The sequence below is a fragment of the Salarias fasciatus genome, chromosome 7, assembly GCF_902148845.1.
Source record: "Salarias fasciatus chromosome 7, fSalaFa1.1, whole genome shotgun sequence".
In the NCBI taxonomy this organism is placed as follows: Eukaryota; Metazoa; Chordata; class Actinopteri; order Blenniiformes; family Blenniidae; genus Salarias; species Salarias fasciatus.
The window spans coordinates 27,588,614-27,603,488 of record NC_043751.1 but is presented as its reverse complement, the minus strand read 5'-3'; the positions used below and the strand labels follow the sequence as shown (position 1 = coordinate 27,603,488).

Sequence of the window (14,875 nt, the reverse complement as noted above, 5' to 3'; positions counted from 1 at the left end):
AAACACCTCTAATCCACTGATGTTAGCGCGTTACCGCAAATTAAAAGCTCATTGAGCAGGCAAACACGCCAGCGTGCGTCCTGCCAACTCATCTGTTCGCGGTGACAAGCGGCATCCATCATTCATCAGAGTGATTTACAGCCAAACATCTCCCGCCTGGAGGGTGGGATCGCCACCAGAAACCTCGGCTGGAATAGCCGGACACGTGAAAAATCACAGCGATGTGATGTTGCTACAAAAGAATGAAAATCTGACACTCTGATATCAAAAACAGACTGTTTGGCTTAAAAATATACATGTATATGGTTTTATGGCTCTGGAGCCAAAAATAGATGCAAGTCATTCATGTTACATCATTTAGCATGGGGCCCAACATAAGACCTGTGGGCCAAAGAATGGACCAGAAAGAGGCTTCAATCTGGCCCAACAAACCACCAAGCAACTTGTAAAAATTTCAAACATTGAGATATTGATGATCCTGCCATGAAGGCAAGCTGCCTCGCTCCTCAAAGCCATTTTCTCACGATTAGTTTGTAAAAACATGCAAAAGCTGTAGGATAAGATGTTGAGACTGTTGTCATTTTCTGTCATAAATGGTTTTTGCAAAAAAATAGATATTTTCATTACGTACACACTGTGCCACGACAAAGGAACTCTTTAACGTTTAAATATAAAGGCTCTTATAGCATTGTTTTACCAGTCTGTCCCACCATGTGGACGCTCAGCTAAAATGTGTTTGACGCCCCTGCTTCATAAAAGATCCTCTCAACAGAAAGAGTGGATTCTGTAACGGCTACAGGAAGAAATGATTGAAATCCTGATTCAACTAATAAGGAACAGCCATCTGTGTGCACACGGGGAAACTGTGGTGCATTATTCATTTGCTCTACGAAAAAAAAAAAAAAAAAAAAATCAATAAGCCCTGAATGATCTGCCTAACACAGAAGCTCGCTCTGGATGGAAGTGAGAAGAACAGCTTCAGGATGTGCTGTTTAGGAGGTGACATAACAGCAGCACTAATAAAAGGTCTACCCCCCTCCCCACAGCAGATCCGGGTCTCGGGGGAGCGGGAAAGCCCACACGGAGACTACCTGAGGCCTGCCTGCTTTGCCTCAGCTGTCAGGAGGACGAGTCCCGAGCCCCATCAATCAGGCGGAGTGATGGGCTCTGTGCATTAGCAAATGTTTCCCAGTCACACGGAATGAGCGGCGGAGGCAGGCAGAGAGCTGCGCAAGTCATTTAATCTTGTGTTCGGTGCTGATAATGTATTTTTCTTTACACGAGTGCAAGAAATCTGCCAGCAGCACGAGATAATTTCACTTCTTCCCGGACAGAAATCCGCTCGCCGCGAGTTGGTTTTTTGATATAACTGCCACTATCCTCCAGGCATAATTTGTCTTTTTCTCAAGATAGCAGAGCTTGTCTCTGGAAAAAAATAAAACATTAAACTTGACCGTGGGGGTAAAAAAAAACATAAAAAACCTGCTAAGGTTAACATTATTTTGGCAGAAAGAGGAAAAGTTTGAGGTTTGTGAGTGACGGCTTGTTTGAACAGACATGCGCGGGGGTTGGGGGGTCCTTCATCTGACGACCCCCCCAGTCACTCAGACCAATGAAAACAAAGCTCGCCAGCCAGAAGTGCGGAGCAGGGATTTACCTTCAACTGCTTCCTAATTAAAACAGAAACTGATGTTTCTACCATGTGGTCAGGGGGAAATGTGTCTACTGTAAGTGCAGGACAGGGGGGGGGGGGGGGGGGGGGGGGGGGGGGGGTCAGATTTGGCTCTCATCAGGTACATCTTGTAAGGCCTCATGCAGGTCGAGACGACACGTGCGCACCAACGGTAGAAATGGATAGCCTCCAGGCTTCAACAATCAGGAAGCAGACTTCCATCCAATGCCAGTCGCCAGTCTTTGCTCTTCTCCTCAGTTCTCTTCACTCCTTCCAATGAGGAATTTATTTTTCTTCAGAGCACCTTTAAGGAGTCTCGTTCATTCATTCATTATTCTGTCAGAGCGGCTGACAGTGCGCCTTCTTCATATCCTCAAAAGCAAGCCAAAAAAAAAAAACCAGAGGTCTCGCACACTCTTTCCCAATCTAAACTTTCTTCTCTAACCAAAAATAAACGCAGGCCAGTGGTGTGTATTCATCTCCAGACGAGCAGGGAAGACCTCACTCGGCAGAAACGCCAGGAGGTCAAAGATGAGGAGAAACAGCAGAGCAGCAAGATACCGACGGGCCAGTCCCCTGCCAAAATAAACCCTCGAAATCAACCCTGTAAACAATCACGATCCCATCAATCAGTCACCGGCTTGATTTTATTCATGGTGACAGAAAGGGAGGGGAGGCGAGCGAATGAGAGAGTTGGCTCTGTGCGTGAAATACAATACAAGGCAAGCTGTTCTCCATCTGGAGGGATGTCAGACTCGTCTGCCTCACCGAGCCATGACAAGCTGCATTACAGCCTGTCAATTTCCACCACATTTGATTGGATTGGGTAATACAAAAACACAGCTCTGAATATGCTAAATATGTGACCCGAAAACTGCAAATCAAACGTTTAATTAACAAGTTCAACCTTCTGCAGGTGTAGCGGTAGAAATATACCCTACATATTGATCTAATTTCATCCCTCAGGCGGCGATCACAGCTCTGGATTGGATTCAACTTTTGCCCCGTACCACTGTAGCTATTTGACGAAAGGCTTGAGGCTTTTGTAAAAAAATATATTTCTATAAAGTTCACTTAAATGAAGCTATTGGAGAAGCTGGACCAGACGGGTGGACTGGCTGTAAATAGCCGGCGGTTTCCCAGAGGGTGGCACTCTGCATGGTTGTTGTGCACTGCACGCATTTCGCCGAGTCCTGAAGCTACGCTTCGGGTTCTCGGGGCTCAGCAGTATCAATTAGAGGCAGCTTGTGAAAAGATGTGCTTCCCCCCGTCGCTGTGGCTGAGTGAGAGGTGAGAGAGAGAGAGAGGCAGGAGGCAACTCCGACAGCTAAGACTTCATCTCAAATATAGAAAGGCGACAAAAATACACAAGCAAAGAGTACATCCTGTTTTCACTTCCTTCAAGGGTCTCCACAAACCCTCCTGCTCAGTGAGCGTCGCTGAGGGCCCATCTCCCTCTGCCTCCCGGTGTTACAGGCCGAAGGGGAGCAGCAGGTTACCCACAGCGGCCAAACGGGCTGAACCACAGGACTGCAGTCTATCTGACTCACTCACCACACCGAGGAAGCACAAGATAGTGTAACTGTGTGTGAAAACCACTTAAACCACAATAATAACACAAGTCAGTGAATGTCCAATGGTCGTATCCTCAAAGTAGGAAACACGAAACTGACAGGGAAAGAAACGATGCCAAAGAAACTGAAGATATTCACATGTTCCACTAATGCCGTCACGTCTCTGCCACCTCTTAGGATCCACAATACATGTTTTTCCCCAGTGGTCCTCTATAAGATTAACAGACTGTGCAGCGTTACAAAAGGTTCTTTGTTTATTTCAGTGGAAATCTTGGACGTGGAGCTGCTTCTGTTTCACTTTAATATGGATATAACCTGTCGGCAGCAATCACCCTCAAGACAGAACAAATGTGAAGTGAGTGGAAGTGAGACCTTTGTTAAACCTTAAGATTGAATGTGTAGGTGTGAAGCACTGCTGTGCAGCAGAATACCAAAAAGCAAATAAAGTATCTGATCAGATTTCTTCACAACTGTCGAAGTGACCCTTTCTGAACGCTACGCAAACTTGGTGAAAATAATTTTTCTTTCAGTCTTACTGATAAAACCTGTGACACCAGCTGCATATCGAGACCAAATAGAGTCTGCAGCAGCAAGAAGGTTAAAAAAACAAAACAAAACAAAACAAAAACAGCATAACAACTGCTCCAATTCTAAATTAAAAAAATATTTCATCAGTTCTCTTAGCTTTGGCAACTTTAAGCAGATAACCTGTTCCAATCTGAACATTGCCAAGTGCACTGATTGACACATGATCTTTCCAGTAATACCACTAAGCCACATGAAATGAACGGAGCTGGCATATTCATAACACGGTTGAGCTTCTGTGAGCTTACCAACTGTGAATCCTCTGACCCCGTTCCCGTGCCTCTCCACTTGGAAGCAGAGCCAGGGCTCGGAGAGCACCTACCAGAGCACGCACCGCCGTAATGAGTTGGCCCAATTGCTTGTGACAGGTTAGATCTGCATTGCTGCGGTCGCTTTTCTCTTCCATTCACACAGTGAACATTGAGGTCTTGCTTCTTTGTCCCTCATAAACAACAGGCCAACACAACCAGGGATTAATTCCCCTCTATTTGGCAACAAATGGCTTCCTTTACCGAGTCCAGGGAGAACAGAGGGACCACACAAACCCTTCTTCTCACAATGGACAAAGGCTCAGCCTCCGAACCGGCCAGCTTGTGTCATAACCTTATCGAAATGAGTCAGTGCTCCTCGACAGAGAACACCACTGAGACCGAGAGGCAGGGCCTTCTCCTCTTCCTCACTGAACGGGACAAACCATTGCATCCTTGTTGGATGTGGGAGACAGGAGAGGTTTTGTTTCTAATGGCTCGGGGTTCTCTGCTTACACGTCGTGCTCCCACTCATCCGCACTGCTGTTAATCCCATTAATATGAAGAGGGCCAAGAGCCTGAGAGTGGCCGTGGCTTAAGAGCCATCAGCCAGCATTAGCCCTGGAAATCCAAACCCTTGTCTAGACCCATTAACAACTTAACCCAGTACAGTCAAATCATTTAAAATGTGTGTCTAACGATGTCAGTGTAACCTGTAGTCAACCTCTGCTAATCAGTGCGCTCATTAAAAACATAGCATGGAGTCGGCGCTCCACATTCATAACCCCTTATCCTGAATTCGACCGGTCGATATCATTTTATAAAACAGCTCATTAGTTCAATTCGTTGTATTTCTTGGGAGCTTTAACGCCTTTCTGACTCAATTTAACTGTTGTGTTGAACGCGTGCCACACAATACCGAACGTGTGAAGGATTTGCTAGCTGGGCGATTAGGTCTGGAATTGCACATTATTCCCATTTAGGGCAATTACATGCGTGTGTGTGTTTTTGACTCTGCAGTGCACTGTCTGTGCCGCCTTAACCACATGATGTATTAGCCGAGATAATCTGTTGGCTTTTAATTAAATCGCCAGGCAAGGAGCGGCACGAATACCCAACGAGGACGAAGGTCAACGTCATGTGCAGTTCAGCGAAGACAATCTCTAATGCCTCAATCCACCACCGGCTAGCAAACCCGACAGCTACATATGCTCCATTTCTCATCCTCCTGCATACCAGGCATTTGATTACAAAGCACCAGAGCCTGATTAATGCAGCTTAAAAGCAGCTTGCTCTGGCCTGGCGAGAGCACAGTGAGGGCTTTCAAGAAACGGTGGGCATGGCGACTGCTCATGATCAGCTTTCAGTCCAACAGCACAACCAATGGGGGAATGCTGCGGCACTCTGCAAATAATGAGCTGAAGTGGAAAAGATCAAGCGGTCTCCAACGAGCCAGACGTATTCGGTATCACCTGGCAGCAGATAGCGCTGTGCGATCAGTTGTAGATCAACTATCACAGGTATTTAAGAGTCATGCACGTATCATGTTTCTGCAAAGTCTAGACACCATCTGGACCTGGAGGCTGGAGGTGTCCAGCATTCCCTGTGTTAAAAAAAAATGCCACTCAGGATTACTGTGATTAAGAGAAAAACTTAAACTATGACTCACTGGTGGTACCATGTTCAGCATTATAACCTGCTACTGTTCACTCACTAATCAGCTTTAGCTCAGTAATGCTTACTTAAGCCACAGCTTTAACATATATGGTGCATTCATGAGAGGCTGTGCTGTACTTCTAACTCAACAACTGGAGAAATAAAAGGTCAATATATCATCAAGCTCTGAACAATTATAGGAATAAAGTGGCTGCACATAAGCTGAAGGTCAATTAGATCGTATTTTCGCGATGCTGGAGGTAATGACACACTGGAGTGTAGCAGATTTACCATCATCACCATCATCTTATTTGAATGTGTTCCCATGGTAACATGTGCTAATTGGCTGCACCTCATAACTGAGGAGCAGGCTCATGGAAATCTCGTCTCCAAACTCGGCTCATATCGAGGATATAAAGACACAGGATTGCCCACAATATTGGAATTGATCCTCTGGGGACCTTTAATATGCTGCAGTGAACATATTTAACAGCAATATATTCAACAGTACAGAACAAATATTCGTCTCACTTATGGAAATATTGTTGAATCTCAAGTCACGAAAGCTGTAAAAGAAGGGAAAAAAAAAACCTAACTCGATACAACTTGATTTGTATTTAGAGCTTTTCTCATTCCGTCCCTGATCATTTTTGAAACATCTGTTTCTTCCAACTCCACCACTAATGCCCGTGTTCTGATAAAGCAGCGTCTCCTGAGCTGGATAAATTATTGATATGTCCACAGTTTCTACAAGAAAACTCTAAAGATCCATCCGTCTGCGGAAGCAATAACAGATCTACTGGAGAGAGCGAGTTCACCTCAGCACAGTCTGATCCATCAATACGTCGAAGCCGTCTCTTCCCTCGGAGCCGCAGAGAGGCCTGCGCAGTCTATTGAACTGTTTTGCAATTCAGGATGGAAATACAGGGAAAGGGATGTCCCCTGTAAGTCTACAGGAATGTTCTAGTCTTCTCTATTGCGTGTTTCCATGCTTTAAACATGTTATGAAGTACACCGATAAAACACGTTCTCAAGTTTGATCACTGTTGCACATTTTCCAAATATGCAGGTATTTCAGATTTTCCCTCTCAGTTCTTACCACAGGGAACGCAACTCCACGGCCAGCATTTTCAACGTGAACTTCAGGAGGTAAAACGCCGCGATGCAGTACAATGTTGATGTAGTCTAGACCCGATGACAGCGAGGAAGAGAGCGGAGCATCATATAAAGTCAGCTGTTTTCTATTAACCTATTTATGAACTCCCTCCATGAAAAGATGCTGCGAGTTGTTCTGTGGGGTAAGAGAAGAACCTCGCAAGCACGTCAGAAAACCACTCATTAATGGTATTTTTAGAAACAAATGGTGTTTTTCCAGGGTATCTTGTCTCGCAAGTGTGGTGAGGGTGAAAAGAATGATATCTGCTCTTACTGATTGGAAATGAGAGCTTTGGAAAATGGAGTAACAATCTGTGGTCAAATCTGGGCTGATGTGTGGTGAATCCTCATATTTTGGGTAAAATATGAAGAAATAAATTCAAATTAGGTTGAAAAGCACCTCATATTAATCACAAAGATGCAGATTTCTTCGAAATCTGATGAACAGTAAATGTATCTTTATAATCTGAGAATCAGAAACACCCACTTTGCCTGGACTGAGAATATCTAGGAGAGAAAGTATTGGGCCAACAAGATTGGGCAGGATGCCTCCCACATATCTCCTTCCCTTCCTGCCAACACTCCCTGGTCGTCTGAGGGAGGAAATGCGGGAACAAAGGTTCCTCCTGTCGACAACAGATTCATCACGGTAGAAAAAAGCCGATACCACACACGGCTACGGGCGCCATTCATCACCTGCTCCTATTGTAACTTACAAATACAACAGATCTTTCTTTTAATATCTAAAGATACGGGGTCGGCTAGATTGAGAACATATGAATTTACATATGTAGTAAAACAAAAAAAACAAAGCACAAGATTCAACTTCAAATGTGTGTTTTTAGCTACGTATCCATTCCACAGCGGCTGAGGTTGTCTGGCTGCCATTTGGTGCTGAAATATGGCGCGAAGCAGCTTTTTGTTGGAACGCAGCTGCCGACCATCGCAGAAAACACTCCGGCAGCAGTAAGAATGGAGCAAAAATAGTCAAGCTGCGAGCCATAAAACCAAAAGAATGATTCAAATCGCGGCGTAAGGATCCCTAAATTAGAGACAAGCAGCTGAACCAAGTGATAATTCCAAGTGGGTTCGTCACTATAAAGTGTCAGTAAATTCAATAGAAATACAGACTATAGTCGCTTTGAAAGAAGGACTTTTTACATATAAGTTTGCTCATTTGTCACGGGGCCATCTTCGCCGACCGTTCTGTGCCGTCTGTGTCACTGGGAACTTTGATGTCTCCATCCTGGCAACTGCAGGCAAACACAACATCCTCCATTTGAATCCACTTCAAACGTTCCCCTTCAGACTGGTGAAGGAAGAAAAACCCTTAACGGCTCACCAAACGGGACCATCTGGAGGCTCTGGATGATGAGAGCCGAGGGCCTAAAAGGTTTTTGGGACGAGTTGTAAGGGAAGGCAGACAGAGAAAAGGAAGACAAGCGGAGCAGCTCCATCCACAAACCCATGTCGTGAGTGGCTGTGCAGGCAGGACGGTAATTACAGGGCGCCGGCAGAGAAAGCCCGACGGGGGGAAAAACGCGGGGATACGCAGGCTGCTGGGGTGCCGCCCTTTAGCTCCTCAACGGAACCACAACGCTAAGCAGGCAAAGCTTCTGTCGGGTTCCAGTTCGCTGGAGGAGAGTCACCCTGGTCCACGTTGGACCAGGTAGGACGGGACGGGATGGGCTGCACCTCACAGACCACACACAGTCAGAACCGGGGTGTTTGGTTCACTTCCTGCACCGTCTTCACCAGACAGAGCCGACTGCGGCAGAAGGCAGGGTTCACCCCGAACAAGAGGCATAAACACCCCACCAGAGTCAGAAGTGCCCACTCAAACATGTCAGCGATATCATGAAATCAGGCAGCAAACAAACACAGAAGTAAATAAATTCAGCAGGAATGTTTTCCATGAGCATGTTGGTTTGATCAGTACACAAACATGAGTCACCGCACAAAGCTCTGGGTGGCTGCTCACCCAGCGCTGCCTCGCAGCTACGCCTCCCGGCCCCGGCTCCTCCAGGAAACTTTCTGATGCAGCGAGTTGACTGGCCCCGTCTGAACACGATAAATCACAGCTGGCGTCCGGGGAGGCCGCGTCCTTCACTGCGTCCTGCAACCTTCGCACCGGCTCGCACAGTCAAATCGCACAAGGTCGCAGAAATGAGGTGGGCGCAGTTCGTCGCATCCGTCAAGCCCCTGACGGCTCGCAATAACCCATCAGTCCTGCGTGAGAAGGCTGAGGTGGGATTTATTTGGAAAATAGTGTTTTTAGCTGTTAAATGAATGATTGCATGCCACATTAGGAGCACGTTTGTCTGGATTTTCCTACTGCCTTCAGTTTTAACCTTAAAACCAAAACCGAACCGTAGACAGTCAAGTCTATAAGGCCTTCGCTTGATTTTTCTGTGGAACGGCGAGTTGCAGGCTCACAGCAGGTCTGGGGATATTGCTCCAGTATTTCTCCTCTGACATTTCTCTGCTCTCCCATTCCTTCAGTCAGCCCAACGCCAGATTAGAGCAGCGCACAGATATGAGCTGCGTGACGTATGATTCCCATTTTCCAGCGCAGGTGTCAAAGCTATGTATGTGCTAATGATGAGTGTGTCCAGGGGAGGGGGGGAAACGCTCCCTCCGCCCCCGGGGCCATTTGGCGCCGTGCAGCAGGTCACTCTTCCAGCCTGTCGTTTCTATCAAGGGAGGAGCAGTGACTCAGAGCGGGGTCAGAAATCTGCCTTTTTCCAGGCACCCAGGAGGATAGAATATCAATAACATGTAAAGTGCTTATTTTCCTTGTTAATTGTGACCTCCTGCTGGCCTTGGGAGCCTGGTGAGGAAGGTAACGAGTGGCCGCTGAGCACACCGAAGATGAGAAGCTGAGAACAGAGGAATCCACGGCTGAACTTTCCCAAGCACGAAATCATTTAAGCATTCCGCACCGAAACTATCAGTCGATCGATGGCAAATCCTCAGGTGTCTTTCAGACTGCAGGCTTCCCAGCCCCCACCCCCCCCACCCTTTCTACACACAGCCCAACACACCACCACGGTGTTGGACTTTAACTCCAAATCACCAGCTGAGTTAAGTCTGAGCTTTAGTTTCACAGCCGCGAACAAAGAGGGAACAAAATCTGCCTTTTCGCACAGACAAATCAATGCTGCATTATGACGATTATAAATATTCACACTGGGTTTTTTTTCCCTTGAGCTTTTGAACATAAACAATCAATAAATGGCGAAGGGATTCTGTTTTATTTAAATTCACACCGAAGAGGAGCGAAACTACCAAATGTCATCTTTAAGCATGTAATCTAATAAAGTAGTGCTGTCCTCTCAGTTTGTGAGAAACATTATCTCAATGATCCATAAATTACCGTCGAGCTTAAATAAATTCATCTGCAGGCTGCAGGGTGTTAGCGCCGGTTTGATTTATCGCCATCACACATTCTGCGTTTTCCTTCACGACTGCTCCTCCACCATCACAAAGTCTCGTCGGCTTCTTCTTCTTCTTTCTTCCCCTCTTACAGTAACACAGCATTTGCAAGTTAAATCCGTCCTGTGTGTGTGTCCAGGATTGTTTAACTAAATGATATATCTGAGTCGCAGCCACCCTTCCTCCATCTCCGTCCCTCCCCCTTCAGCTGAGCCCGAGGCGACAGGAGATGGCTGCTAATTGCAAGCCTGAACACATGGTGCTAAAAACAGATAACGCTGGGTGACACTCAGCCTGCAATTGAGGAAAAAAAAAAAAACATGTGAAGGAGAGAAACATACATAACTGCATGCTACTTTAACTTTAACCCAAAAATCTCATATTATCAATAATACTGATAATAAATAATATGTTAAAGCCTTTTTACTAGAAAAATCTAGGCGTCTGCCTCGCAGAGGCCACAAGCAGCAGAAGCCGCTCGCCTCTTCACAGCCGCTCCCCGACAGGTTTATGGACACAAACAACCATATCTCCGGCACAGATGTGCCCGAATCACCTGACCTCAGCACAAAGTACAAACGCACAGCAGCACATCCACCCGGAAAGAGTCAGACTTGTAGCAGAAAGGCCTTGGGAAATGTGCCGAGCATGAAGCACTCGATGTGTGGAGCTTTACGGGAAAATACGCTGGCGGCTGATTTGAGGGGTGTTAATGTCCTGTTTGTTCACTCATCTCTGTCCTCCGGGCGTGTTTAAACCATTAAACAACACTTGTCATAAATAACAGAGCACATGTATGTAACTGTAAACTGATAATGAGAGACTGTTGTTCACGTCTGTATTAATGATGCAAGTTTATACTGACGGCAGAAAAATGACCTACATCAAGGCGTGGATGGCGAATAAAGAGCTGGAGGCTCCGACAAGCATTCAGCCATCAAATATCAAGAGGCCAGCTCTGAGTAATGCATTACTACAACAGCTGAAGCCCACAGGACCGATGGCTTCCAGCAGATAGGGTGACGGCGTTCGGCTATTTTTAAGTAATATAATAAGAAAAAGAAAAAAGACAAGCATGCTGGAAGTTTCAGCAGGCAGCAGAAAGTGCTGGAGAGCGAGCAGAGAGGAGACACGTCTCTCCTCCAGAGATCAATTAACTCCACAGCACATCTCAGGACTCTGAGTTCAGGCTCTGGAGGGTTCGGGACTCTGCTCAGAGATATCGCTGCATGCAGCTGATTCCACACATCAACCTGTGGGGAGGGCGGCCAGAAACACAGTGGATATCAGGATGATGTAATGGATTAATAAATGAAGCATGTTTGTGTCATTCAGGTCTGAGCTGAATCGATTAGAATCAAATCTGAATAATCCAAATAAATGAGGTTATTATTAATACTTTGAAACACTTTTTTAAGAGTCTACTCTTTACTTTTACAAGTGTTTTTAGCAGTCTTTTCTAACAATTGTGTACAGTTTAAACAATGCAGCTGTACTTGAGTACATATTTGTTGTCCTCTTTCCACATGTGGTTTTAAACACAAAGAAGGAATGACCTCCTCAGAAACCTGCATTCCAGCAACAGCAACTGTTACTTCAGTACTGTGACAGCAGTAGCTACAACTTGAGTACAAATCTTCAGATAATGGATAAACAGAGAGGCTGCAGAAATAAAAATACTTCCACCGAGTTAAGTTCATTGTGATTTTTTTAGTACTTGTTTTTGCAATAGAGGAAAAGCAACTTCACTCTTCCTACCTGTGCTAAAAACACAAAGGGATGCAGAATGTTCATATTAATGAAGGAAATCACTTGCTTCGTAATTATTGCGCTTTGGGGGGGGTCACCACACTCTAAACACACTTGGCCAGACGCGTGTGTGTGGAGGAGTGTGAAAGGTGACAGCGGTTTTCTGATCAGTCTTGATACCTGATGCCTGCCTTCAGGGAGACAGACTCAGCTGAGATGCTGCAGAGTTGGAGCAGCATGGCGATTAAAGCCTCTCATCATCACCGCTCTGCAGGACCGATCCGCTCCACACATACACACACACACACTCACACACAGACAGACAGAAACACACACCGATTCCTCTGTCATTCATTCACTGGAGTACCTGTCATCGTAGCAGAAATCGGCGCCCAGAGTGTTGACATACAGGACCAGAGCCACGGCGCTGCACAGCAATTCTGCAAACATTTCTGTCTCGCTCACGCGCAGGGGAATTAAAAAAAAAAAATAAGAAAGAAAGAAAAAGAAAAGGAAGATGCACAGCGAGACAGAGACCAGCAGCGAAATCCCGGTCTCCGTTCCCTCTTCAGTCCCCGTCTTTGTCAGGATGTCTCTGCGAAAACAAGTCCACCTCGCCCCCCCATCATCCTCGCTGAAGTGCACAAAGTGGATAATCCATAGGTGGCTGCGTCTCTAACCCATGTTGGGTCTGAGCCCGACGGCGTCTGTTCCCCCGCTGAGAGTTGGGCACGAAATAAAACAGGAGCAGCGTTTAGTCAATCTGTGACAACATGCCGCCGCACGCCTCCCAGACGCACACACACACACATACACACACACACTCTCTCTCTCTCTCCCTCACACACACGCGGAGGAGGAGCGCTCCGGTGCGCAGCGGCCGCTGCTGGAGGAGCGTCTCCGGGCGCATCAAGCCGCCGCAGAGGAGCGAGCAGCATCCGGCTCGGCTCCCAAAATAAAACATCTTTACCGGGATTGTCGTCCATGAAGGAGGCAAAATCAATAAAACTATATTCTCCAAAAACAAACAGTAGTCCAGAATATTTAATAAACGAGGCAGTGGATTTTACTCAGCTTTACTCGTCATTAATCATTAGTTGCTCACACAGAAACATATATTATATTCATATTTATCATATTTAATACGTCAGAATTTAAATATATGCCACTGTACGTGCCATTAATCTGTCATTTGCACCCACGCACACACACATAATAATAATAAAAAAAATATTATTCATTACTATTAGAAGGCGGAACAGGGCAGTTTTACATGATTCTATTCAACACTGAGAGGCCTGACACACAATATTTAGGCACACGTGCGCTAAACTATATTAGATATATAATTCTGTTATATTATTTCCGAGTCCTCCTACACTCCCTGCGTGGATTCCTCCTCAGATTCGTCAGATTCCGTTGTCGAATGGTGTTAAAATAGTATTTCAGGCTTTATTCTGTGACCTAATCCCCTCCACTTCCGCTCTTCTTCCCGGCGTCTCTCTGCGCTTGACGCAGCTCCGACCCACGCGCATGTGGCTGAGCCCGCTGCGGCGCATGCGCACACCTGCTGCTGGCAGTGGGATAAATCACGCTCCATGATGCTGAGACCTTCTGGGATGGGTCACCTGCGAGCACTAACAGCCGTCCACAGCCTGACGGTGGTCTTTACAGAAGCGTTCGGGTTCTTCTCCTCCCTTCTGTCATTTAATTCAGTGAGAACTGAAATGCTGCCTCTGTCCTCATCAGCCACCTACAGCAGGCACAGTTTCAATTTCAAGAGATGGATGAATGCGCTGCTTATTGCTTGCTTGGGAAAAACAGTCATTAACCATCTCTAGGTTTGTATTTCTGCAGAAGCACCCTGCGTCTTATGATTACAGTAATAATCTGACTGCAGCGTACATAAAAGAATCCCCTGCTGGAAAGAGAGGGACTTTGTGCTGACTTCAACCTCTCATTCACTGACAAAACATGCTTTGCTTCTCTAAAACTCTGATGGATTCATTTCAAAATGAGCACGTGAGCCTGCTGAGTGGATCCAGACAGAGCTCTTCCAGTTTGTGCATGAGGACAAATGTTTTGCTTTGTTTTGTTTATTTGTTTGTTCATTTTTCCCCCTCTCAGGTGACACACACGTTGCATTTGAACCATGGCTGGACAGTGATCACAGTCTTTTCTCCTGATTGAGTTTTAACCAAACTTCCAGGGAAGGTGGAGTTGGTCTGTGAGTCACCACTAGAGGGCGCGCAGCGCACCAAGCGTCCAGTCATTTGGATTCCAAATGTCCGATTTGTATGACAAAGATTATTTATTTGTTGAGAAATATTACTTCAAAAACACATAAAATATAACATTAAACAGGCTTGTTTTCCCTCTTCAGAACGAAAACCCCAGTTACTATCACATAAAACATTGCTCTCACGTGGTTTCACCAGCTTTTTTTGTTTTCCAAAGACAACAAGCAACAAATCATGACTGTTGATGTTTTTGGGAGAACTTTCAACTGCAGATATTTCACAATTTTAAGACAAAAAGAAAAAAGAAATCTGCATGTCGAGAGATAAGAGAAGGGAAAAGTAACTACTTCCAAAGTGCTTCATGGATGAGGCCAAGTCCTTATTGATTCGGGGCTGTTTCAGCAGATTTACACAGGACGGCCACAGGTCACCGACGTAAATCAGTCTGATTAGAGCTTCAGCTCAGAGACTCCATTTGACTTTTCAGTCATTTGTTTCAGTCGATTCAGCGCTGAAACATGAATCACTCGTTGCTTTATTTCCACATGTGTGTTTCCTTTT

At 45.8% G+C, this 14,875-nt stretch overlaps 1 protein-coding gene across 1 annotated transcript in view; it reads right to left on the bottom strand.

The window, feature by feature from the left end:
• The window catches only part of tmtc2b (transmembrane O-mannosyltransferase targeting cadherins 2b), an 89,307-nt gene extending 76,427 nt beyond the window's left edge, over positions 1 to 12,880 (bottom strand). Inside the window, exon 1 of the mRNA XM_030096114.1 lies at positions 12,442 to 12,880. Coding sequence (XP_029951974.1) covers positions 12,442 to 12,524 — 83 coding nt within the window. The 5' untranslated portion in view covers positions 12,525 to 12,880. The remainder of the gene's footprint in view (positions 1 to 12,441) is intronic.
• Between the last annotated feature and the right edge of the window lie 1,995 nt (positions 12,881 to 14,875).